The sequence below is a fragment of the Patagioenas fasciata genome, chromosome 14, assembly GCF_037038585.1.
Source record: "Patagioenas fasciata isolate bPatFas1 chromosome 14, bPatFas1.hap1, whole genome shotgun sequence".
Taxonomy (NCBI): domain Eukaryota; kingdom Metazoa; phylum Chordata; class Aves; order Columbiformes; family Columbidae; genus Patagioenas; species Patagioenas fasciata.
Window position 1 is genome coordinate 1632062 of NC_092533.1, and position 27823 is coordinate 1659884.

Consider the following 27823-nt stretch of genomic DNA (forward strand, 5'->3'; position numbering starts at 1 on the left):
ATACAAAGGATCCCGAATACAAACAGACCACGAGACACCAGCCACGCTGTATAAAACCAAAGCCTCACACTAACTGTGTGCCAAATGAATTCTAGGCGATGGTTGTAGAATCTGTCACAACCAGGTTAGCTAGAGGAGGGAGGTGGGTATGTGGTGAAGAAGCAAGACCTTGCCCTCCTCAAATGTTTTATCAGCTTGCAGAGCCAAGATCCTTATTTTGCGGGTGGAAAAACTGAGCCTTGGGAAGCAGGAGGAACTTGCCAAGGAGCCCTGGAGCCACCGGCCCTGATCCATCCCCTGCACTACACAGCTCTCCAAGAAATGCCCCGGGAGGAGTTTATTTGTAGACAGGCAGCCAAGTCTGCACTTCTGTAAACACTTTACATGAATTCCTGCTGCCCCATTATCTCATCTTCGTACTCCCTTACTGGTTTACTCCATTTCTTTACAAGGAAGTAAGATGATACATTAGAAGAATACAAGTGACCATTTGTGGAGATTGGTCCAAACTCAGAGATATTTCTTCCTGAGATGGGCAGAGGATTTTACAGATAAACCAGACCTGTGTGTACCGTGGGTCAAACACTAATTATTGAGTAAGAAAAACCAGGCAACAACAGGTGGAGTCCATAAGTTGTTTCATAGAGCTCCTGGTATAGCAAACTCAGCTACCCTTGCCCGTGGTGCTTCTGCTTGGCTACAAGATACAGCTTCACATGGCACGTGTGGGGAAACCCCACAAAACCCAGAGACTGATCCAGCGATGCTGTTCAGACTCCCGTATGGTTTTACTACCAATATTTAAGCAGCATCTTAAAAGGAACCCTTTGCAATTTTGCAATAGCTGCCATTTCTAAAGGAATGTTGAGTTCCTGGTTCTCTGGGTCGCTGACATTTGGAAGATGCTCTGGGAGAACAGGAGCTGCAGGAGGACGCTCCAGCAGGTGGTTCTGCTCCAGCAGGTGGTTCTGTTCCAGCACCCACTGCCCACCCACCTCTTCCACGGGCAGCGCTCACACTGCAAACACCACCTCTCTGCTTAGAAAACAGACCTTAGAAATTATGGCAAGAAGTCATTCTATATAATACAAGATTAATCAAGCCTACAAGATCACAAAAAATGAAGTAGCTCTGTGACATAAAACACCTTAAAACATGAAGATGGAAAAAAGTACTTAATTTTAAAGGTAATTCCAGATATTATTTTATTCTGAATTTTACAAATAACAAGCATTTTTCTATTAAAAAAATAGGGTAAGAATCAATTTAGTTACAGTTAGAAATATGGACATTCTTAGAAGACATTTCTCTGTCTTCCCATAGACAAGGCTGTGGCCATCACTGGTTTGAAGTACCCCCAGAGGCACTGTAAATAAGGCACTAGGATGCCTGATCCGGTTCTGTGCTGTAAGAAAACCATTTACAACTGCCGGGATGAAGGTTCTGTTCTAGCAATACCAAAGCAGGTATTTATTTGCAGAGCCAGACCTGTCAGCTCCTCACGAGTGTTGGTGCCTGGGGAGCATCAGAAAGAGGAGCCCTCGGTGAGCCCATCGAACGGAACTGCCTGGGAAGAAATAAGGATGTAACTCACATTAACCTCTAATTCCAGATCAGCAACACAGTATTAGCATCACCATATCTCAAAATGAACGTCCTTGGAGAAGAGCAGGATTTTTACAATGTCGTTATGTGCACAGGGAGAACGTTCAGTAACGCCCCCCCACAAGCAGGTTCGTAGAGGGCTGTGAAGGGTTTTGTGCAACTAAAATAATATAATTAAGTGTTCAAAACCCAATCCCTTGCTTGGCTCACCGCAGAGCAGCTCCCTGGGCAATGCATCACCTCCCCGTGCTTTCTTCTTCCAAAAGGTACCTTGGAAACAGCGCGAGGCGTTCTCACCTCTTAACAAAAGCAGCTCAGGAGTCACCTGCTTCTGAACGAAGCACTAAATGATGAGCATCACATTTATCATCCGGAGAGCCAGAGAAACTGACGACTACAGATGGGAGCTCGAGCATCCCAAGAAGTGATGGTACCTTTTTTGAGTTAATGGTTTTCCACTTGCAAGCCGAGAAACTGAAGCCACAGGATTATGTGATGTGCCCAAGCTGATGCCAGCAGTCAGCCTAAGAGCTGGAAAGGGAGGGATCCGAGTTCCTAGCGAGGCCATAGGCTGTTTTCCTTGAAGATGCTGTGGTGTGCTGCTCTCCAGCAAGAGAAATTCGCCTGACCGATTTTGTATAACCTGTACTGCTGCTGTAACACAGGTTACAGGCACCAAAACCACTCAGTTTTTCCCAGGTTAAGGTCAGTCTGAATGTCAAGTCCATATTCTCTTCTTCCGCAGTACAAGGAGCTCTGTAGGTTTATCACAGCTCCTCTTTCAAAGGCAAATTCTGTCCTTCCATCCTTACAAAGGACGGCTTTCCCAGCAGAACCGGTCCTTCCCCTCAGGCCAGCACACTAGGCAAGACTGGGGTTTAAGCGTGTTCAATACTGGTACTAAACCCCATCAGATCTTTACAGAAGGGACAATCTCTGTGTGACTTCACCTGGGGACTCCAGGGTGTCCTGCGCATCCCTTGTCCCCCCCAGGCCAGGAGAAGCATCTCCCACCCACACCTGGACTCACAACAGCTCCAGGGAGAGGGGGAAATGTCCCGAAAATGGAAGTTACCAAGCGCTCCATTTCCAGCAGAGCTTCAGGTCAGACCCGAGCCCCTTGTTTTAGAGATAAGCTTGAAAAAAGTAGGATAAAAAATACAATATAACCCAGTATGCTATATTAAATATACTATATTTCTGACTCATACTTGCTTTTAAAAAGATAAGTAAGGGGAAAAAAAAGTGTATTTTTTGACAGAGAGATTGCCATTGTGTTTTGTAGCATCAGTCACAACCAGGAAATTCCCCAACTGGTCAGGATTAAAAAAACAACCAACAGAAAATCCTCCCCACAATCTTTAGTAAACATCAGAACACTTAGAGACTCAAGAACAAAAGTTTCACTGCTACGGCACATACCTGGATAGAACAGCGGGTAAGAAATTACAGCTAAGTCAGATGCGAACTGGACCCTGTGCTTTAGGACAGGAATTTCCACGGCAGCTCCTGTATCAGACAAGCATGTTTTCTGCATTTCAGGTTATTTTCTGAAACAGTTCTCAGGAAGAGACTCACAGGACGGGGTTGTTTATATTGGCAAATTCATTACAAGGAAGTTGCAGCTCAATGTGTTTTGCCTCAGATTCCTGTGGTTATCAGATAATTCTTCTCCAACGCACACAGAAGAATCTGCTTCTAAACATTCCAGTTCCTAGAAATAAGCCTAACAAAGAAAAGTATCTGTACCAAGCTTTGGTTTGCAATGAATATTTCAAAAAGGTGATAAGCCTGACAAATTGTATCATGTCTTTTTGGGCAAGGCAGGCCGGTTGTTACACGCTCTCTCCTGACATGTATTTGCTCACATCCAGGTTGTTATACGATGTGCAGCGAGGCTCTTAAAACCCAGAGTCTCCGTTTTTGGATCAGCTTCAAATCCCACGCTGTGCTTCGAATCCACCTACCGTGACCCTGCGAGTCTGTTAAACCGGAGTGACACCGGAGCTGCCCAAACGCTCTGATTTCTCTCCTTGGAAGAACCATCGGTACAACAGAACTCTGATTCTCGGTATCGTCCTCTGACCGGTGACATTGGCCAAACTCCTGCCAGACATTACAATATTAAACAAGCAGGTGAGGAAGCGCAGGGGAAGCAGAGCAAAGCCTGAAGTTCAAGGCACTGATAAGCAGAGTTTAACCAAACCAAAATGCTGTGGACTGGGGCTGGTGACAGAATAGGGGGGACTGGTTAAGGATAGGCTGGAATCAGCTGGTGCCACCAGCTAAATAGAGCACAAAGCATCCCAAGCAGCTGCCGCAGCAGTGAGGCCCTAAGGATAGGCTGGAATCAGCTGGTGCCACCTGGTTACAAAGGCTCAGGTTCTGTTTATTAAGTCTCTACAAGACAGAACAAAAGACAAATGAGTGCCACAAGACAGAAATCTCACCTCTGTCAAAGCAGAATCAGAACAGCACAAACGAGACCATGTGTACATATATATAAGATGTATTTAAAGAAACACAGGTAATGCCAAGGGTGCTTCCGTGACCCAAGGAACAATTTCTTGGCAGATTGTCAACAATATATTGTTTTTAACTATTCACTGATTACATGAGTGAAGTGAAATAACAGACCTCACAGCAATCATACAGTTGGCACTTGAATCGAGAACCAGACATCAGAAATATATTCTGAATTTTGTTCCCAGTACATTCCACCATGAGGTCAAAGCAGTGGCATAAATCAACACAGAACATTTCTCTCTAAATCTATTAACTGTATGCGTGTGTATATGCACATGTGTGAAAAGCACTGAACAGAGACAGGAAAATTGTTTCCATCATCCAAATTGCACAGAAGACATGAAAACAATTTAGACATAAAACTTCCACCACGCATCAAAAGGGAAGAACCCCAAAGCAACACCGCTCCCTCCACACAGAGATGAAACCTTTTGCACAATTCAAAATAAATATGGCCCGGAAATGGCCACATCCAGGGTCAGACGGAAACAAATTCACCCTACAGATACAGTTGAAAACCAGCATTGGAATCAAGTGAATTTTGTGAGCAAAACTTCAGTGCTATAAACGCTTTGTGCAAGACAACCCTTTCCATCTATGTTGGGTTAAACCACATTAAGTTAGAATTAATTCTCAAAATCTTTCTTTGCATCCTTCTGAATTTCGTACCGAATTCAGCCCACGCAAAGTCATTTGAGCAAGGCCACAGAGAGGCGCGTTCTCAAAACCTTCGCTATAATAAATAAGTTTCTGTTCAGAGACAGAAGTCAAGGAATCAAAACCAATTAGCAGCTTTCTCTGGAAACGTTGAACTTCATGATGTGCATTAGGTCAGAGGTTTGCTGAGGAACCCAGGCACCCTGCCGGCCCTTGAACTCATTTTCAAGTATCTTTCAGCTGAACTGGACACTTAAAAGTCACAAAGGATTGATCACATACTGTTCCATGGTGCTACTGCATTAAAACAACTGTGGCTGAAGAATCTCAAAGGCTAAACAGTATTTATGGTCATATAAAAAGAGAATGTATGGAACACAGTGTTTAAATTAATAAATAAGGTTAAAATTACAGGAAATAAAGTGTTGCCACTAGCCCTTTCTAGAAAGAATTTTAGAATAAAAGTCCATTGAACTTTCAGTCCACCAGGAAGTGCATAAGAGTTCCATCAAAAAGCCGTGCTTTTTAAAATCTCCGGATTTTCCTCTTCCTCCTTGGAATCCCTTTTGCTACTGGACGCAGGCCTGTACTCCAACCTGCGGGAAAAAGGAAAAAGACAAAAGAAAATTACTTGAAAATCAAGAGAACAGAGAAAAAACTCTTTGATATCCTGAGCCTTATTTGTCATTACAGCCTCCCGGTTGTCACATCCCGCTGGCTCCTGCAGGACAGGTCACTGTTTGCTGAAGCGCCGGCTCCAACCAGAGCCCTGGCAAAGGCCAAAATGCTCTCAGTGCATTTTTAGGTCAGTTGAGCTAAATTGGAAGAGTTCAGCCCTTCACCAGTACTTACACGGATTTCAGAACCTAGAGAGAGATTATAACCCACAAAGTGTCCCCGTACCTTTAAAAGCAACTATATAAAGCTACTGGTTTATATAGTTGCTTTTACACTTTTGGTGCCTTCATAAATGCATTCCCCATATGTACTTTTATTCAGTCCTCAGGATAAAATGATAAATTTGGAGCCTAATGCTGTACATGTGAACATACACACTTGGAAAGAGGGAAGAGGATTCCAGCCAAGCTCCTACATCTTCAACAGAGCAGAAACTGAACGACTGAAACCAGCTGCTGCCTCTGACCATATCCAGGTGAGTCGACTCCTCAGAACAGATGCGTTAAGACCAGAAGGTGACACTCACCCTTTCACCAGCAGCATTTGCTCAATGGTGTCTGGAAGAGGCATTCCGTAGCTTTCTGGCAGAAATAAAGTCAGAATTCCTGAGAGCACAGTCAGGCTCCCCATCAGGATGTAAGGCAGGAATCGATCATAGGCACCTAGCAGAATACAAAAAATAATACAAAAATCAACCCCAAAAAAGCTAGCATCAGCTCTAAGTCTCTGATGATGTTTGTACCCATGTACAGGGCTTTACCCATGCGAGATTTGTGCTTTCAGTAAAAACCAAACCAATCAACCCCCCTCACATTCAAAGTGTAAGTTGTTGTAAACGTCGTTTTAGGAACAACAGCTGTAAGAGCTGCCCCTATTGAGTCAATAAGATTGTGTGAGTCGTCAGGGCATCTCTTCGACAGGGCACAAACCACAATTTCTCTACCATATAACCATTCCCCAGGGGTGCGAGACCCCATTGTTACCTGCAGTTTCACAAGACATCTGGAAACAGGGGACAGCGGAAAAACCCAATGGCCCCCAGAGGCAGGACACCGGTCTGGGTAAAAGCATCGCTTTCCAAACACCAGCACCTCCCCGCCCACCCACAGACTCGTTAACTCACCGAGGTAAACGAAGTAAGGTGAGAGGATGCTGCCCAGTCGAGAGGCCATGGAACTCGCTCCGACTCCCATGTTTCTCACGACTGTTGGGTAGAGCTCAGCCGTGTAAACATAAACCATGGCAAAGGCAGATGTGATCCCAAATTTCCCCAGCATCACCAGTAGAATAGATAGTGCACGAATATCTGAAATCACAACACAGTAAGGACTTCAATAAATGGCATCTCCTAATTCCATTGTGTTTGTATAACTCCTGCCTAATTAATTCCAGTCTCTGGTGTCTTTTTTCCCTGTTGACAAACATGGGCAACATTTTCATTTCCTCTTGAGCATGGGGCTTCCTGCCAAGCAAAAAATAAGGAGAACAGAGCTAGAAGTGGAGAGGTCCGTTCAGATTTCAGGGTCAGATCTCTGCTATTGCAAACAATGCCATATATCCCTTTTTAATAAAGTGAACAAAGTTAAACATTTGAAACAAGTTAACTTTGGTTTCCTGCTCTGGTTTCTCATTAACATTCCCAGCTACAAGTCAATAATTCAATTATAGGAAGCTGGATTGACTTTAACTGGGACAGTTAGATTTGAAAATCAAACCGGATCATATCATTATCCAACTGACTCAAAGGACAGGGGGAAAAAAAGAACGTAACACATGTATTACCTGTACAGCATTAGCAAGGCAGTTCTTGCACACTCTCTTTTGTTTTTTGATGTGTAAACAAGTGCTAAGCAACAACACCCCCCCCATATTCAACATCATTATCAGTAACAAGTCCATAACCCTATGATCTAACTGGCCCAGATACACATACGGTTTGATATCCAATATATGTTATTTTGTCCTCCTTTCCAGTTGCCAAACGTTGTATTAACTATCAACACTAATTCAGTACAAGCATCTTTGCTTATCAAAACTCTTTCCACAGTGACTCCCTTGAATGTAACTGTTTAAAGAAGCCATAAGGGACAGTCACTGACAGCTGTTCAGGAAGTTCTGCAGCCTCTTGGTAGCCTCCGCTTACCAAATTCTGGCTGGTCTAGTCCTAGTTTTAGACTCAGACCTTACCAGGGCATCGTGCCAGGGATGAGCATTCAAGGCAACACTGGACTCCAGTGCTAATCCCAACAGAGCACAAAGCCAATGACCCACTTTTACAAAACTATTTGAATGGAGAGGTTGTGTGAGCTCCTTGCGCAGCAGCACCGAGAGCCAAGGAAGAGGGGCAAAAATAGGAAATTAATATCTGTATTTAGTCCCCTGGGGATACTTTTCCCCTACATCTGCCCAGTGCATGGTACTGCCCTTCACCCATCATACATCTGTGAGATCAACTAACGGTTCCATACGTGAAGGCACCAGCTGAACGAAGAGAAGAACACAGCCTCCCAAGAATAACGCAGCAGCCATTGAATACCGTCGAGGGAGATTTCGGAGCAGCAGCCAGGAAATAACGTAGGCTGGAACTTCAATCACCGCCGAGAGGAAGCAGTTCATGTAGACATCTCCATGTAAGTTAGGTGTGTCAAGAGACAGTCCAAAATAACCAACAGAGATTATCATCCTGAAAGAAGCGGGATAAGAGGATCAGACAAGTTTATCTTCTTCCTGAGGTTACCACGAACCTCTTGTACATCAGTCAAGCATAGAAATCACCGTGTAAGGCAAATCCAGCGCCTGCCAGATTTATTCCGCTCTGAAGCAGTTAAGGGGCTGCTTTTGATTTCTACAACCACACACGCAACCAGGAACTCACTACTGATCCACTCCATGCGCGTTAGAAGTCAGGCAGTCTCAATTCTCCAGCTCATTTCCAATTCAAGCTGAGAATCAACAACTGGACTTGCAGCTAAGACAACAGTATATGGAAACTGCTGACATTCCTGCAAAGAACCAACTTTTCTTTTTTGAACTGTTTTCTGCTCAAGTTCCTTTCTCAGCGTGTTGGTAGCACTGTGCTTGGTGATGGGCAAGGGAATCTGGTTTAAATATTTGCCAAGTCATCCTTTGACCCAAAAAGCCACGTCAGCTTATACACGCTGGCAGCTCAGTGCACTGAACTCCAAGGCTTTGCCTCACTAAAAGTCAGCAAAAGAACTTAGTTAGCTCCAAAGCACTTGAGGGACCTTCTTCGTTAGGACACCATAGGTACACGCACTAATTAAATCTCACTTTTGTATCCTCTAGCAGGCTGTAAGCTACCCTTTCCATTTGCTCTCTTCTGAGCAATTATAGCTTCACTGAGCTTTCCAGTGAAGGAAAATCACAACAGTTTAATCAAATTGAGCATAAAGCATGGCTTGGGCTAGTGCAAAACCAAGCTGGAGGTGGCTGGTAGACAGAGCAGCCAACAGGAAAGTCTCGGGAAATCTCAGATTAGAGCTCCAAAGGCAGCTTGAGCCCTTTAAGAGGCAATACAAGAGATGGGAAGGTAAGTCAGGGATGGTGTGTTCCGAGCAGCAGGTCCCTGCTGGGGACAGGGCACCACTCATTCCTCCTCAAAGACTTTGTTAGAGTCAGAAGAGCCGCTCCCCAGGTTCCCCAAGGCCCCACATCAGGCAGGATTCCCACCCATCATCACCAGCCTGTCTGCTTCTTGCTCAGCTCAGGATCAGCCTGACTGCTTCAGAAAGAAATAACAACCCAGACTTGGTTCTAGATTGTTGCTGAAATGAGGAACCTACATAACCAGAACTTTATTGCTTCAGCCAGCGGAACGTTGGGTTTTGAGCTGGTTTTCTCCATATACAGAATATCTTGAAGTGTTCAAAGAGCAGTTTTTAACTGTTTTGCTGCTTTTGTGCTTACACGCTCCTGAACCACATTTGCTTACCAAAGAAGAATTGACATAATCGTGATAGTCAAGATATTTCGGGTTCTCATCAGATCCAAAATGGTGTATGTCTGTTGCTTCTGGGAACTCAAATCTTGCAGCTGGAAAACAAACACAGAGAAATCTCATGGGAACGTGAACTTCCTGCAAGCAGAATTACTGTGAAAATCAGACCCTCGCAACTTCCACCTCAGTGTTTTTGATACGCTGCGGCGCTCAAGCAGGTGCCCCACTGCTAACCAAATACATGCAACCTGTAGGAGCCAACTACCTGGGAAAGTAGTTGCTCCTCCCTAATTTAAAGTCACTTACAATTTAGGCTGAAATTAGTAACCATTTCCTCTGCCTGGCGCTTCACAAAGCAACTGCTTATTGTTATACTTGAATTATAAAGCAACGGCAACAGTTTATTCAGCCCGAGGGCCGGAAGACCGGGGGTGTCTTAAATGACTGAGGATGGCCCTCAAAGAACAGCCAAAAAAGTGATAAACTGTCCTCTACGTCCACTCGAGACACAGCAAAAAATAACAAGATGAAACTGCAGCAGGACAGGTTTAGTAAACAACCCTTCATGCTGAACCTAACGGTAATGGGTTTAAACCGAGATAAACTGGCTGATGAGCTGGAGTCCCCATCACCGTCCAGCCTGTTTCCGAGACCTTTTTCTAAGACTATAAGCAAAGACAATTCTCTTTTCCCTACGAAACTTTCCAGCTCCTCAAAATAAAACCACTTCCCTGTAAACAATGCAAAGACATTTATCCATGAAGTATGCAAACAAGTGTCATGCTTGATAAGACTGTAAACAAAACAAAGGTTTTGTTTGGTTGGTTGGTTTTAATTCAGGACTCTAAATTAGACCCCTAACAAGGAGTAACAAGTGAGAGATTTTTCAAAGTATGTAAGAGGTGATTTAAGGACAAGTTCCATTGATGAAAACTATCAACTCTGATAAGGCAACACCATATGGCTGAAGAACCATAGCTGTCTAGAGATGTCATATTTTTGTTATCACAAAAGATGGTGTGTTCTCAGGATTTATCACAAGCAACTTACTCAGCACTTTAAGAGTCCTACAGTAAAGAACATTAACAACATTTTTATCTGACAATCTTCCACAGGTTCTTTTTTCTGTCAGGACATTTCATACCTGTCTGAATGTGTGACTATGGTCAGTTAGGAATCCAACCATGAACAAAACATGCACCTGCCTTAGCAGCTCAAAATTTTCACATGGGAAAAGGTAACACTGAAATATTTTTAATGTTGACACTTTGGGAACCCTAAGTTGCCAAGACACCTCACAATACGTAAGTGAAGACCCCTCCTTCCACCACTGGCAGAGTCAGCCTTTCCTGACACACCTAACATGCAAGCACAATAAACTGTATACAAAGAATATTTCCTCCCTTGATTTTTCAGGTCATTGTGACCTGAGAATGTCAAATTAGATTTTGATGTGTTTAAAGACTGAATGCCTTCTGTTGGCACCATGCAGTCTTGTGGTGTGGGCAAATGGTCATTAATAAAAGCAAACCATGGCTGTAGCTTCAAAATAGTGCAACCACTCAACTGCTGTAAACTTTTCCGAACTCTTTCCACCTGGTCTCATACACCATCCTCTACTCTATTAGTTCTACTTCAATATTTTTTTCCCCTAAAACATCAGGTGGATCCAGCTTGGATGATTTGCAGGACGCAACACACCAAAAAAGAGACAAAAACAACCATTAGTTTAACGTAATTCCCCATCAGCCTCTCTGCCAGATTCAGTTAGTGATGTTATTTTTGGCAAACTAGTTGCTGGAAATAAATTTGGGGCCCTGAACTCTCAAAATTCGCATTATCTCCTCAATATCTATTAAACTGTTTCCAAGCTAACGGGAACATGAACTTTACATAACCTCTGCGATCAGGTGAAAATGATTTCTGAGTGATATTTTGTTCTGAATTCCTACAGGATAAAACAGTGGTGTGATGCTCCTGAACACCAAACTTTGTGTATTTGCTTTCATAAATGTCCATTTTCCATGCAGGGCAGACAGTTCTTGACGGGGATAGTTTCGTTCTGCTGGAAGGCAACTTCCCAGCGTGCAGACTGCAGTGGCTCCACGGCTCCCAGCCCTTTCTCATCAACCACATGATCCTTCCTAAGAACTCGCCAGTTTTGCCACTATTTGTTGCCAAGAAACCAACAAACAGGAAACAAACAAACAAACAAAAGAAAACCCAAACAAATCACAAACCAAAACCAGAAACAGCAGAATTCAAAGTCACAGCTGATGAGAAAAAGGCCCCTGCTTTTTAGGAGCCAAATAAACAGACAACATAATCCTGGACAGGACAGGCTAGAGCAGGAAGTTGAGAAGGGCAGGGAGGGCTCAATGACGATGTGAAATTAAACCCATCGTCCAAACATTTTTATCCCACTTTCACGGGATAACTCAGCCAACCAGACCCTATTTGTGCCCCGCAGCTTGTTTGCCATCAGTCACCTGCAGGATCCTAACTGGGTTTGAAACCTCAGGAGCCTCAGCCCTGTGGTGCTGTGCTGGGGGACACCGCAGACATGGGCTGGAGCGGCTCAGCGCCAGCTGGATCCCCGACAGCCTCTCTGCAGCATAAACACGCTTCCTAAAAACTCCAGAGAGGCTGAGAGTTTCTGCTTTGCGGCTCTTCAGAAAGACATGAGAACAGCACCAACAGAGTGCTGATGGAGAAAAGCTTTGCACAGAAGTTTTGGTCACGGCATTACTTTAAAACAGAAAAAAAAAGGCGGACAGGATTTCTGCATTTAAACAGTGTCTGTCAGAGCTCATTTGTCTTTGAGTGTCAGAACGTAAATCTGTGTTTCTGACAGCTGACGTGCAATGATTTATCTGTGAAGTCAAGTCAGCATTTCCCGTGTCCAGTGTTCCCTGGGGCAACACCCCCGCTCCTGCCTTCTGCCGCTTGTCAGCCAGCACAGACAAGCAGATCAGAATTTCTTTCTAAGAACAGGAGGCAGAGGATTCCAGGAACAGTGGCCTTGAGCAGATGTTGGAGCCAGAGCTTATCTTCTCTTCTCCTGCTGCACTGCTGGCAATGGGTGAGTTCTCATGCTTTAGGCAGGAAGGAGAAATAAAGGGAAAAAAAAAGGCACGTTCTAATGAAAATCCAGGGAAAAAGCTATCGGAAGTAGGTCTGGGTTCTCCTGGCATTCTGATTCTCTTCCAGCAAAACCAGGATGTCTGTCCTGCTATCTACAAATACATGTGGACAGACAGGTTGGTTTGCACCTCAGCTATAATGACTTCAACCCAAGAGAAGCTGTTTAAGTCCCCATATCAAGCACACTCCAGTTTCATGGCTGACCATCTTCCTTAGTCTGGTACAGAGGCCTTGCCAAGCAAGGGAATATATAAAGTATTTTCACATAAATGACAAGACAATGTTAATTGTCAACCAGAATCCAGTCGGGCAACTGCCCAGACAGATTCTACAGATCTACTCGAGAGGAGCTCAAGTTTTGCTCTCCTTAACATGGAGTAGAAAATGGAGTTGAATAGGGAATTGAACTAGAATGACATTCTTGCCACTGCCACCGGTCAGGATTAATCCCGTGTGTCGACTTCTGTAGAACTACAAGGTGTTTCAAACAGATGAACCCAAGTTGAAATCACTCTATCTTTGAAATCAGGTCCACCTTTTTGAACACCCTGTATATCAGACTATATAAGCATAAAGTCTGTTCGGCACAAGTATTTAGATGACAAAGCAATAGGTACCTCAAATGCATTACCTCCCCCAAAAACTAGTTTAAAAGGAAAAAGGAGGTTGTAAACTGGATCAGAAAGATTAGAATGGATGCTGGCATTCCCACGGGAATGGGATAGCAAGGGCTTTGCAAATCTTCATGAAGTAAGGAAAGGATATTCTGCTTTTCAGGAAGAGAATGACCTTTTACCCATTTGAGAAGTACATAGTACACTGCAGGCATAGCTCAATTCATAGCTCTGGAAATTAATCACTTTACCTGGTCATTAACGGGTCGAGCAAATAACTGGATTGCTAAATCTTACCTCACTAGGGTCGAGTATCACATCCGGGGCTGTAACGCCATTCATTTTTGCAGCCTTTCGGATGATGTCTTCTGCTTCCTGAAACCTCCCCTGGGAGATCAGCCACCGCGGAGACTCCGGGATCACCCTGCGGAAAAGGTCCAGAATAATGAGGCACCCACACACTGTTCCAGGCACAAAGAGCTCAAACCTTGCCACATCTCGCAGAAATTAGAGCAAAGACAACAGAAATCAGATTTACAAGAGCAGGTTAGTATAGTGAACAAGAACAGACTAAAATGTATTTGTGGATTTTAGAAGTACTAAAGTACATAAGCAACGACTCAGAAAAAAGAGCAGACAAAACCTTCAAAGTATGGGAAAACCGTTTAATTAACGAGATTTGGAAATGTGGATACACAAGCAGCACGCTGTATATTAAGAGGCATATCCTCAGAGAAAAACACATCTAAAATTAGTAACGATAAATCATGTCATATAAAGGCAAGTCAGAAAACAGAGTTCACTTGAGTCATTCAGCTTTGTAAGAAGCCAAATGGAATCACAAACATTGCTAGCGTAAGTGAAGAAACACCACCACCATGTGGACCATTTAAACTTTGCATGCTACCTAAAAGTATTTCATTAACTATGGAAGAAAACACAGAAGTCTCACTTAAGTCTCACAGACGTGCAAGTTTTGTAGCTTGTGATGTATGTCACCCTAAGCATTGCCCAGCTCCCCACCATTACTGGTTTCTCATTCAGCCCTCAAAGCTCATGGGTTTCAGTTGGTGCAGGAAGATGTCTTTTATGTTTTGGTTTCCCAAAAATCTGCAGACAAGGTTTTGTAAAGACTAATGTGTTTAAATGAGTTGTACTCACCACCAGAGTGGGATGCAGAGCAACCCAGGTAAGCTAAGCGCCAGCAGCAGCATCCGCCAGTCCCTGATGAAGTAAGCGAACAGTGGCAGCAACATGTAGCCAAAGGCATAAAAGATGCAAACGCCCAGCGTGCAGAACAGCAAACGAATGGATTTGCCAAGAATTTCCGTGCCTGTTCAAAACAACAGAGCGAAGATTAGTATTTGAACTTAATAGCAACCAAGTAACTTATCAAAAATACCTCTAACGACTGGCTTTGAAGTGTCCTACACCGGGTAGTTACAGTATACAGCGCGCTCTGCCATCCAGTTTGAGAGTCATCATAAATATGTTTAATGCAATAATCCTGCATCAACCCAGGTATTCATAGGTATAAAAGGAAGAGAACCAGGCCACACAGTATTTCTGTATCTATAAGTAGCTAATAGTTCTATAATTTTATGTTCTTGGAATCTCTCATTTCATTCAAGGAGCTAAAACCATGCAACATACTATTAAACACTCACAACACTTAAGCTCAGCTTGATCTCTGCAGGGTCCTCTCAAGCTTAAGGTGAGAGATGAGCTTCTTTAAAGGGTAATTCAGAGGTGCCCAAATTAGGATCCTGACCTGTATCACCTTCTAAAAGTCTAATTCACTGTTAAGACAGAGAACCTTCCTCATTTGCACGGAAATGGAAGATTACAGAAGCTGCGCAGAACGTCTGCGGTGCGCTCAGCCGCACGCCGCTTCCACCGCTGCACTGCTCGCCTCTGGCCCAAAACTCATCTCTCGCCAACATTTGGTACTTTGGACAGTGAGGTCACCGTAAATAACATCAATTAAAATAGGTTTTGTTGTTGTTGTGGGGTTTTTTTGGTTGGTTGTTTTTTTAAATCTCAGGTTTGTGAGGTAACTCACACTCCCATCTGATCAAATACAGTCTTAGTTATACTGAAAAGATGCCAAGCAGGAATCGTTACGCCATTTTTTACTATAGGCTGTTTTAAGCAGACTTTATAACGCTTACTTGAATTTTTCTTTCTCTTACAAGTTTTTATGCCAAATAGGTATTTAGGCTCCAAAATGGACAAGACAAATCCCTGAAAAATCATGTCTTATCTGTCTTATCTTTCCAACTGCAAGACCGATTTTGTTTCCAACAATCAATTTCTGGTTTTTTGCTTGGTTGGTTGGTTGTTTTTTGGGGGATTTTTGTTAGTGGTTGGTTGGTTTCTTGGGTTTTTTTTGTTGTTGGGGTTTTTTTCTCCTTTCTTCTTCCTCTTGCGGGTACTAAGCCACAGAGTTCATTCCATTTGCACTTGTATCAGCTGGAAGCCTCCAAGCAGAGCATGAGTGACCCCCATGTGGTGAGGACGCAGTCTCCACAGGGTTGCTTGGCAAAACAAATCAACCCTAAGCCAGCACTGAAAAGGAACAGGAAAGGCGCAAGACCAAAGCACACATACTGTGCCCAGCAGGACTTTCATACCAAGAACAAACGCTGCCACGTAGTTAGAGATCTGTCCCATGCCGACCAGCACGAAGAGCACTGAAAACATCTCCCAGCTGGTGGAGAAGACCTGTATGCAGCTGAAGCCCGTCTGCATTGCCAGGGTTGCAAACAGCACATTCTTCCTGCCAAACCTTCCATGGACAGATTGAAAACAAAAACAAAAAGAGAGATGATTATACAACAAGCACGAACGAAACGTTTAGCAACAGAAAAATAACATTACTCATAGGCATGCTCTGGGAGACGAAAAACATCTGCAAAAAGCAAAGGTTCAGGAAAGGCGCCGCAGGCACAACTATTCTAAATATATTAAGAAAATCCACTGGCCAAGAAAAAAATAACATTCTAAGAGCTGTTAGTTAAGTTGCCTTTAAGTAAGTGCTGGAACACTATTCCTTTCTTACTGACAGGATGAGCAGGGAAACAAATAATCGGGAGCAAACTATTTAAAATACAAGAGTATTAGGTGCTGCTTCTCTAAGGAGCGTACGGTTCATGACACAGATCAGTGTGTTGAAAAAGGGAAAAGAAGGAAAGCTGCTGAAACAGACATAAAACTCAGGTTTATAAGATACTATCAGCAGTAAAGTGATCCCATGCTGCAATCTTCATTCCACTTGGTACAAAACCACACCAATTTATGGGATTCCAGCAATTCTACTGATGACAGTCCAAAGTAATTAGAAAAGAAAGTCGTTGGTCTGATTTTTCCAGGTGAAACTTACCTCCTACACCCGTTTTTTGGCATAAAACCAATCTGCTCCAGAAGTGATTTCACTGATAAAATAACCAGGTAAGATAACACTCACTAACAACCTTTGTGACATTGTGTTCTGTGTCAGGACGTTCACACACGCCGTGTACACTCAGATCAGTCAGTCAGAGAACACAGATGCGTTAGCGGTTGCACAAAGACACTTCTGGGAAACATTGCCCACCAGAATTGCTCCCAGAGGAGCTGGAGGCAGAGCCAGCAGCTCTGGGCATATACTTTACTTGTCTGAGAGCTGTCCCGATACGAAGGATCCAAGCAGGACACCCACAAAGAACAGGGAGGTGCTCATCGGGGCCTTCCAGTCGTTGTCACACACCAGATTCCACTGCGGGAAGAGAACAGGAAAATCTTCTAATAAACACCATTTCCTACCCCCTTTGTAAATGCCTTGGCTGAGCCCGGATTAAAATGTACCCTTTGGACACAAAACCTCCGCAAGAGAAACGAGTGACTGACCTGCTGCACAGCTCCATGGAAATAATGGGAGGGATGCTGAGGGGAAAGTCCCCAGCCCCAAGCCATGGAATCAAATAATTTTGGGTGGAAAAGACCTTTATTGAGTCCAACCGTGTGTCTGGGGAGCGTGACCCCTGTGGATTACTTTACACAGCCCATGGCTGTGGCGTTTCCCCCACACATACATGAGCGATGGTAACTAATAACTCCATAACGCACTTGGTTCAGCTCCTGCTCGCAGGTTCTGCCGCCCCTTCAGCTGCTGCAGGAGTGGGAACAGATCCCAAACTCCATTTGCCCTACACACAGGAAAGTTTGCCATTAAAAAAACCCCACACATTTCTAATTTAAGAGAAATTGAACTATACGAACTAGAATATTGAAAGAACATCTCCTCCTTTATTACATTTGAATATGGTTTTGAGACTGTCCACTGGGAACCTAACTAACGTCAATTATAATCTTTGGAATACAAATTGAAACATACACCAAACCAAGATTTCCGAAACGAAAAGAAACAAGAGGAAGAAGACAAGGCATTTATTAAATGAAGACTGCAACAGTCTCGAATCTCCTGCCCACTGCAGTCTGATGTTTTTGAAATGGCACTTGTGTTATTTTTGTATCTGTACCAAAAGCTATTATTGAAAGAGTCTTACTTTTATTTTGGTTACCTGGGAGGAGAAAGGTGTGTAAATATGAGCAGGAGCGAAGGCAGCAGGAGGGCTGGGGAGGCCCCAGAGCCCCCGCTCGCCCAGCAGCCCCCGGGGTTCTGATGTTATATGGACGGCAACTTTGAGTTGTTAATCTCTGTTTAAAAGGTTGACATGAAAATATTCACCCTGACCGCAAGAATTAATCCTCCTTGCTCCCCAATTACAAATAATTAAGTATAGTGTGTTTTCCTCTTTGTTTTTGTTTTTAATTCGCACTGGAAGCCCCGTCAGTGCTTCGATCTGCCCCATAAGCAGCTGCTGGGTCCCGGCTCCACACCAGCGCTTGGCTTTCTCTGCCAGCCCCGTCTCCTTGGCATCAGACCCTTGAATCCAGGAATCTCAACACCCTCAGTCTATGAACAGCTCGCTACAACTACACCCAGTGCGCATTTTGAGGCTGAGGGATCACAAAAAACCATGCACTGAATGAATAACACCGGCCATCGCCTTCCACTCTCAAAAATCAGCTGAACCACTACTTGTTTCATGGAAGAAACAAGTGCTAACAAACGTACACCACTCATGTAAGCAATTTAACTTTAGTTATCAATATTTAGATTAGCAACTGTAATTAACATTTACAGAATCATAGAATTCATCATCATCTATAATTAAAGCTGTATTTATTTAACAAAAGCTGTACTTCATTATAGATTAATGAAAGTTTCAGCAATTCCATGATGATCACAGAGGTGAATCAAATTTTGCTGCAGCTTCCTGGCTTATCTGGCACCTTGGAAATATCATTACTGAATTTACACAGGCCAAAGGTTTCGGTGGCTTTCAGCCGCCTTCCTTTGATGACACAGATCAGGAAAACAAGTATCACTCCCAGTACAAATCCTGCAGTAATAAAAACTCACCTACTCACAAAGAACCATCTTTGTATCAACTACTGGAGCCAGATGTCTTCAATAACACAACTAAAGACCTAACGAGACAAACGTCCAGCTCAGTGATTTGCAGGCCATCATCACTAAACGTCACGATTTTCCAGCTGACCACCCTGTTCTGAACGAGCCGTCTGCTTTCATCTCTCTGGATGTTTTCACTCTGTATTGGCACAACACTTGGCTTTCCAGACATGCTGAGTTTGTGCCCAGTCACAAACGTTTCCTTCAGACCACTGAGGTGGAGATGTTGCTTGGAAAAGTTCACCGGATTAAAATGTTTCACACTGTTCTGCCAAAAGCCTCTTGCATTGGCAAGTGGAAACATATCGGTCCTTACAATGTGGCAATGATTATAAGGTTGTTTTTCTGTTCCCTCTGTGAAAGCAACATCAGCAGCCATCATGCTGAAGACCACGTGAACCAGGCACCAAAGTGAACTTAGCAACTTTTCAAGGGAAAACTACCTGGTTTGTGCAATACCAGCTCTTTACAGCCTCGTCAGATGTGCAACAATCAGAACAAAGGGATTTTAAGGTCTGTTACCCCTTGCCCCAGTAAACGAGCCAGCATCGCCCAGAGCGAGTGTCCCGCTGCTGACAGAGCTTTGGGACACGGGCTGCCCTGACCCACTGCTCCAGAATCATGTGCCATTTTCACTCCTTAGTGCCCTCCGGATGAGCCCGTGAGCTGTAACAGCCTTTGCCCTAGTGAACGTGATAAGGTCAAGCTCAGCAGTGTCTCAGGGCTCCAAACAGGAGAAAAACATTCCAGCTTTGTTTCAAAGAGCAGCTGCTGATGTAGCGAAGCATCAAGCTCCAGAACACTGGTACCCAATGCTCAAGGCACAGCACAGAGCGTTCTCACTTGGTTTTGTTAATTAATTTAGAAGAGGACATCCTCTGCTGCACTTTAAACGTTTCTTACTTGGACAACTTGCAGATATTTTGCACTGCAGCTCCTTTCTGAACAATGATTCGCGTTGGTGTGATGACTCCAGCTTATGCATCGGAGTTGAGAGCGTGGTGAGATCTGCACCTCTGCGATGGATTCCTGGTACCAGCTGCTGGCAAGGACAGGTGGGATGAGGGGATGGGAACGGAGGACAGGCCATGGAGATGGCCAGAAAATGGGGACAGCTTGGGGGAGAAGGTGGGAGATATCACAAGGGAGAGGGGCTGAAGCAGTTGCTTGGAGGGCCAGAGTATGAAACAGTCCCAGGTGTTTACAGTCATCACTTCAGCATCTCTTCAGGAGAGCGTTCTCATCTCTCAGCTGGCGGGTCAGCTACGTGGAACCACAGCTCCATGTCCCTTGCTACAAGGCAGGACCAGTTACAAAACTGAGAGGGACACAAAACCTAAACTGCTCCCTCAGACTCTCTCCCCAAAACACAGCACCCTCCCCAGGCACACTTTATCAGCTTCCAGCCTTTCATCACCATACAACCCCAGCAAGAAGCATTATTGCAGGTGTAGCTAGAATTGCAATAAGCAGCACACTTACGAGTATGTGCTTAGTGTTGTGTCAGTCCTGCTAGAGCGATATTTGTTGTATTCTTACACCTTCGCATTAGTAAATTGAACATTTATATAACACCTCTATCCAAAAAGAAAACTATCGTACAATCTTCACACAAACTGCAATCACAATGAAATTCAGTCACCAGGATGAAATATTTGAATCCTTTAAACTGCAAACTATGGAACCTTCAGAGCATAAAATAAAAGCTAAAACTGCAAGGTAAGTTGAGGTGGCCAGGATGGTTCATGGCCAGCTGAAGAAACTGCCACGCCACAAGTAACAACAACCACTCCTCTGAGGTCTCTAAGCCCTTCAGAATCACCCTGGTTCCCCTCACTGGGATTCCATCATCTCTTCCAAGATGGTACAACAGGACTAGAAAATTCTAATTGCCAGTAACAAGATGCCTGTCTTATCTGAGCCTAAAATTTGCCCAATATTTTTAATGCATCACAGCATGGAAATTGCAAATCTGATTAGAGGGGAGTTCTTGAAAAACATCACCAGTTCATGCAATATAGTGTCACAGCAAACAATTATATACCACCCCCAAACACACACCATGGCCAAACGTGTTGGGAAAGCCACAGAAGCAGTTGCAAGGCCACCAACAACCTAATTTAGGACCTCACTTGAAAAAAAAGGGTGTTTCTCAGGTTATAGAGAACTGTTGTACCCCAGGAGCACTCGCCCTTCCCTGATAACATTATTAGAGCCCTGAACAAAGATGAGCTGTGACAAATACAACAATTTTGAGAGCCTTACTCGGTTACACCCCTGTTATATAAGGAAAAGCCCTACAGGAAAAGGAATTTTTACAGCTACAATATATTGTGTCCTCCATGCTTTTTTTAACGGTTTTCCTCTCTTGCTGAGAATAACACACATGATTAAAAAATTAAGTGGGATAGCCCCATGTGCAAATATTTTCTCTTCAAAATCAACAATTAGCAAGAATTTCTGAAGCCAATGCGATATCCTGTACTCTCTCCTACCATTTGCTTCTCTCCGCAAGTAGAGGCAGGTTCTCCAAAAAAAAAAATCTCAGTCTTGCAACTGAGTACTAATGAGTTTCGATTCAGAATCTCGTCTTGTTTATACCCACATAAATATTCCCTACTTACTTGATAGCCATGAGAGTTATCAAACGCCCTTCCCTCTGACAATACATTTGTATATTACAAATACTTTGAAGTTCCAGGCTTTACATTAAAGTTCATCACCTAAATGTAAACAGAAGTCTGTCTCTACAAAATATACATTCTGCTCGATTTCTCCCATTGTAGTTGTTTTAAGTGTTTACAGATGTAAAACTTGACTAGAACAGGAAGGAAAGTGCCAGATATTTTATCATTCCAGCGCAGAAACTAAACTCTCCCTCGTACATCACATTTTTGAGATGGCTCGAGATAAAGGAAACAGGGCACTGGCATCAGAAACTGGGAAACATGAGCTGAGCTTTAATCTGAAGTACAGACAGCACAATGGGAACATGACCTGACCATTAATTGTCCATCGTTCCTCATTGTTTCCATTTGACTGATATCAAGCGCAGCCTATCATTCTTTAATAATACCAACTCTATTTTATGTTGCAAGATCAGAAATGTCTGTGCTTTGTACAATGCTGAAAAGTCCTGCATAAGGTACTTCTTAAACCTCACCTTTGAAAACCTCAGCGATTTAGATGTACTTTTGTACATCTGTCAGCCATTCATCTTATTAAATGAAAACCAGACTTCTTTTTCCTTCTTCTGGCAGAATATTAATACTAAGAATTAGTACCTGCAAATCACCTAAAGGTCTTCCCACAACTTTATTGGTTCCTGGGGCCAAGAACTTGTCAGTATGAACTTCAGCCAGAAAAGCAAGCAGATATTAACCTCCGGGAAGAAAGAGGACACATCTGTTTTAAAAAATGAGAAATAATGGGGTGATTAACACTAATGAAGAGTTCGGTGAGAGCTGAATCTGGACGACACAGGCTTGATCAACACTTCAACCGGTGGCTCCACTCTCAGAAAACCTGTGGACATCACAATGTCTACCATGAGCCCACGTTGTTATTGTGGTAAAGCAAACCAAGATAGTCCACTTGGTCTCCCAAGAAAGAGCAAACATCACAACCTCTCGTTTGGCCGCTGTACCACAGGCTCCCTTGTGCCACTCCAGATGTCACCATCGCATCTCTGCTTGCTCCCCAAAGGTCTGCCATAACCACTGATTTCATGGACAGGGGTCTGACGGCACCACAGGACACCCGAACCCCTGCTGGGAAGGGAACAGAAACCTCAGGGCACTCAGATGTACCCAGAATTTCCCCTGCACATCCAGACACGACCCAGAGCCCCAGGACACTTGGCACTTCTACCACGCGCATCCTTCCTCTGCAAAAGCCAAATGATCCCTGACGCTTGTTCAGAGCTCAACGGATACAAAACACGCAGCTCTGGAGTACGACAGGACACCTGCATCGAACTGATTTCACACAGATCAACGATGCAACGTATTTTTAGAAGCTGACGACAAATATGTGTCTACAAAAATCTGTGTCTATGTTCCAGCACGTAAGAATTAGTCCTGTATCGGCTAAAATGTTTTGATTGCTGTATCATCTAATGTCTTCTCATAGCTTCTTCTTATCATATTCCTAGTCCGCTCATGCTCTTAAGGACTCCACCGCTCAATTCTATTTGCAGTTATTCAGTATAGCCCCGTAACAGCCATGGTTGGCAGAATTTAGCCTTCTCCCTTAATCACCCCTGGGTTTATTCCTTTTACTACTACATATAAACTTTTATTACTCCTAACATGAACATGAACAACACAGATGGCTTCTTGAGCCACAGTAAAGCTTTCCTGACTCCCCGAGACACAGCATTTCAAAAAGTAAAAGACAGCAAATCTGTTACAAAGGAGCTGGTTAAATACTGCAGACTGGCTAATAACAACCTTCTGTTGTTTGTAGGCGTGAGAAGTCTCTCCTCAAATGAGAGGGAACTGCATGTTTTAAGTCTCCTTTGAAAAGCAGAACCATAAGCGAGTCCCAAGAGATTCAGGAAAAAGATTTCTTAAAAAAAATTCTCCCTTCCCCCTCCCAGTGTCAGCCACAGAAATCTGGGACAAAGGTCCTCATGATTATTCAACGAGTTAGAGATAGGCAACCAAACACAAGATTAGTGAATCATGAAAGCTGCTCCAACAAGACAAGAAATTAAACAAGTTTAACACTGGAAACCTGCAAGTATGTGAAAGGCCACAGCTCTTGCAAAACTCTCTCAGAAGTATTAATATTAAAGGAAAAAAAGTACTGCCTCAGCACATGATGTCTGGGCAAACCAACTCTACCTCCCACAGACACAAAACACCTGCCAAACCACAGGGATAATGGGTCAGAGCTCTGGGGAGTCTCATAAAAATGTTGGCAGCTCCTGCTTCTTACAGATTATAAGACTCCTTTATGATATTCTGGTAGCTCAAGACACTTTAATTTGCACCGAGTCAAAGCTCAGCAAAGAAGTACTGGCCGAAACCATGTCTAAGAAAGGTTAGCAATTATGTTAGGCACTGGGAACAAAACTCGTGAACCAAACTGCCCCGAGAAGATGCCAATTGCCTTTCACAACAGCGCGTTTCTGCAATGACCAGGATCTAGGAATTCAGAGCAGCTTGTCTCTCAAGGAAGACAGTGGCCTTTGGCAACAGGTGACGCAACGCCTTGTGCCACTTGTTGGAGATGTTCAATGGAAACTTCCAACAGCTCTGGTGTCACCACGTCCATGCCCCCCTATGCTGACATGGCTCCTGTCCCTGCTCCTGTCCTCACCCCAGTCCTCTCGAGGAAGATTTCTGTGCTCAGGTCAGATTGTTGTCATTGAGTACTCACACCGATCGCTACCCAAACTCCCATCACAACCCATTCTATAAATCAAGGAATAAAGGCAAATCTAGTTCCAGCTCTGTAAAACTTGTCCACAGGCACAAACACGCAATGGAACTGTACAAACAGTTTGTAAACCTTCTGAAAAAAACTTATACACATTCTGAAATCTAAGTATTCCTCAAAATCCGTTTCTTTGTATCTTAAGTCAACCAGTGCCCATCGGTCTGTACAGCTTTGACCTGAAACAAGAGGGACAACCAGGACAGCTTCAGCTGTGGTTGATTACCCTCAACACAGCCTTGACCCCAGGGGTGTACTCGAGCACAGGAGAACCTGACCCCGACCTGTTACAGCAGATGAGCTGGGAGACCAAAGCAATGGGCATGACCAAGGCACTCAGCAAAGTTCAGTCCTCTTGGACACAGCATCAAACCAGGGATTCCTGACTGTTGCACCTTGCACAAGTCAGGGTGACTTCAACCGCCTTTTTCAAACCCCTTTGAACTCCCAGGTTCAAAGAGGCAGCTCTGAATCACCCAGCGAGCTGAATGCCCTGTCCCTGTGCTGACCCTTCAAGCCACTGCTGCAGATACCAGACGAAACCCATCAAGTGGTTACTGTACACATGCCACGCTGGGCAAGGAAATGAGCTACATTTGGACAGTAATTCACAGAATGACAGACTGGTTGGTGTCTGAAGGGACCTCTGGAGATCATCCAGTTCAAACCCCCTGGTAAAGCAGGTTCACCCTCAGCAGGTTGTGTCCAGGCGGGTTTGAACATCTCCAGTGAAGGAGACTCAGCCTCTCTGGGCACCCTGTTCAGTTCTCTGGCACTCTCAAAGTGCAGAAGTTTATCATCACATTTCTCCTCATACACTTCTGCAAGTGGAAGCGACCAGAACATCTCGAATTTATCATTCCGGATTTTAACAGGGACCCTCGGCCACGGGGCAGCAGCAGCAGAATCCGCTGCTATGACACCCACACGCCCCCCGGCACTCCCGGTACAGCCCGCCCGCTCCTCCCGCTGCCAGAGGAACCCGCTGCCGCCGGCCCGCACCTCGGTGACGATGGTGGAGCGGTACACGGCGCGGCTGTACTCCCAGCCGTCCCGGCACGGCTCCTGCTCCAGCGTCCCCAGCTCCACGTCCAAGCCGGGCCGCAGCCCCAGCGCCGAGAGGTTGGCGAGCGCGGCCAGGCTGTAGCGGCGGCAGCGGCTCGGGGCCGCCTGCCCGTCCCGCGGCTCCAGCGGGACGCTGTTGTTCAGCCACTCGGCGCTCAGGTTGGCCCAGCGGGGCACGGCGCAGCGGTGCTCGGGGGTGCCGGCCAGGAATACGATGGAGAGACCGGTGAAGCCGTTGGGGACGATGCTGGCGCTGAGGAGGAAGAAGATGACTCGCTGGAAGCGGCCCCACTCGCCCAGGAAGGCGGTCACCTCCTCGTAGTCGCGCATGGCGCGGCCGAGCTGCCGCCGCTGCCCGGGGGCCCGTGTGGTGCGGGCAAGAAGCGGCCGCTCCGAAGCGCCGCGCAGCCCGCCGAGCGCCGAGCCATGGGCCGGGCCTCGCCGGCGGGGGAGCGGCCGGGGGTGGGGTTTGCAGGCGGAGGCCCCTCAGGTGGGGCCGACCCGCTGCCGCGGGGGAACTGGAGCTGCAGCCGGAGCCCGGCCCGGCAGCCCCAGCCCGGCGCGGGCGGCTCCGGGCGGCTCCCGGCGTGCCCTGCGCTCGGCCGGGGGCGCGGCGGGGGCTCGGCCGAGCCTGGCGGCGACTCCGGGCTTCCCATCCCGGCTTTCTGCAAGTCCGAGTGTTCCGTGGTTCCTCTCCTCGTCCCTGGCTGCAGCAGTGCGAGGAGCCACTGAAGGAGGAATGTTGTTTGTACAAAACTGGGGAGCCGGTGCCTGGCCCCAGCGCGGGGGAAGGACTGAGAGACATCAGACTATGAATCCTTAATGTAAAACAAAGCCTCTGCGAACTGATCTTGGAATACAGACTGATTCCTGTGTTTTAAAAGTTAATCTAGGGGGAAGGGTAGCCAAAGAGCCAGGAATCTGTATTTTAAATAAATCGATAAGGGGTGAGGGTTGTTAGAATTGGATGAATGAGACAGGTAAACTGAGGCAGGGTCGGGTGGTCTGTAAACCCTGCAGAACCAACCGATGGGAAACAGGTGAGGGAATTTGCACCGGGATTAGGGTGATATGATCAGCGGCTTTTGCCCTGTTACATGTGCCAGCATTTAGTTAGGACACCCTGTTTTGCAAAATCATTAATCCGCTTTGCTGAGAGATCCCACCTGGGCCTATTGGCAAGATGGTCATTTCCTACAGCAGCATCTTCCATCCTCCCTTCAGCTGTTGTTTCTCTGTTAAGCTCCTGTTACATTAGGCCCAGTCTTGTTACATTATGCCTGGGGGTTTCGAAAAGTCTTTTGTTCCTCTTACCACTACAGTGTTCTTGTCACTAGGTCATTATTTTCTTGCCGTGTGCTGCATTCTCCTTTCTTTTTCTGTACTGAAAGACTCCTATAGGAGCGTAACATGCCAAGCTGTGGGCAGATTGTGCCAGGCATCAGCCAATTCCTGCTGTGTTTGCTGTAGGCAGCAGCAACGGTGGGAAGAGTCAACTGAGGGGTGAAGAGCAGCAAGACTTGGATAGAGCAGTTATTCGATTTTTTTGTAGCCAGGAGAATTGCTTCTAACATGCAAGAGGAAAAGCTGAACATTTCCTGAAGCCATTTCACAGTTGGTCTAAGAGTAAATAAACACGGTCTAAGAGTAACATGAGATAAACGTGAAAGTTGCTGCAAGAATTTGCCCTACGAGCCTGCAAAGGGGACGGTCCCAGCGCACCCTGTACATGTGGGGTTTCTGAAGAGCTTCTCTGTGACTCACTCAAGATAAAAATGTACTTCGTTACCCCGGGTTTCACAACAGTGTTGTGGTTCATTCTGGGATGATGAAACCAGTGACTTTGCGTGTTGGCCTTCAGAAAAAATAAACCACAAATAGTCTGTTTAGTAATAGATGAGCTTTGTTAGTTCATTGGGGGCTGCATGAAAAATGTGCCTTCAAGATGTTTAGTAAATAGTAGTGGTGGGATTTGTTTGTTCGGGCTTTGTTTGTTTTCCTGGGATCAGCTCAAACTCGCTCATGAAAGGATGGCCCCAAATGCTGCAAATGCACCATGGCAAAGGCAACCAGGACTTGGGGCTGAGCTGGAGCCTCTGCTGGTGACACATCGCTATCACCTCCCAGTTTAATAAACTCCATTTCTCTCCACATGCGTGCAAAGGGACATCAGCGCGGTCTGTGAGCTGGTTTAACCCGCGACACCTCAGCGCGTCTGGTGGCTGCACTGCCAGAACTCCCCACCGACCTTCCAGGGCTTCCTCAGTTCCTTTCAAAACACCCCATTTACGTCCCTGTACCTCAGCCGGCATTCAATGCTCCCAGGGGTCTGACGCGGGGGTCTCTGCCCTGTCACCCGGCTGCTGACACACGTCCCGCCAGCCGCCTCAGGGGCTCCGGGGCTGCCAGGTTCTACGGAGCCGCGTTGGGAGCCGCTGCGGGGGGAGCTGGCGGCAGCACCACCGCCATGACGGCTCCGGGCAGCCGCACTCAACATGGCGGCCGCGACTCGGCCCTCACGGAGCCGGCAGCGCGGCCCCGCCCCTCACTGCCCACAACATGGCGGCGGGGCGGGGCGCACCGGCGCCGGAAGTAGCGCCGGAAGCGCGGCGGCGC

General features: G+C 45.5%; 1 protein-coding gene across 1 annotated transcript; it reads right to left on the minus strand.

Moving 5' to 3' along the window:
* Positions 1–4096: 4096 nt before the first annotated feature.
* LOC136107786 (organic cation/carnitine transporter 2-like) lies at positions 4097–25789 on the minus strand. The gene is made up of 10 exons (XM_065849101.2): positions 25145–25789; positions 16836–16939; positions 15816–15970; positions 14344–14515; positions 13480–13606; positions 9419–9519; positions 7935–8149; positions 6590–6772; positions 5993–6128; positions 4097–5384 (listed from the first exon to the last, which is right to left on the minus strand). The coding sequence occupies exons 1-10, from the start codon at positions 25535–25537 to the stop codon at positions 5297–5299; spliced, it is 1674 nt and encodes a 557-aa protein (XP_065705173.1). The 5' UTR covers positions 25538–25789; the 3' UTR covers positions 4097–5296.
* Positions 25790–27823: the final 2034 nt, after the last annotated feature.

Excerpts from the sequence above, each read along its gene's own strand:
- LOC136107786 (XM_065849101.2), bottom strand. The coding sequence starts at position 25,537 with ATGCGCGACTACGAGGAGGTGACCGCCTTCCTGGGCGAGTGGGGCCGC. Across the intron at positions 14,516-15,815 it reads CGTGGCAGCGTTTGTTCTTG|GCACGGAAATTCTTGGCAAA; the intron begins GTATGAAAGTCC and ends TGTTTTGAACAG. Across the intron at positions 13,607-14,343 it reads CTCTGCATCCCACTCTGGTG|GGTGATCCCGGAGTCTCCGC; the intron begins GTGAGTACAACT and ends CCTTTTCCGCAG.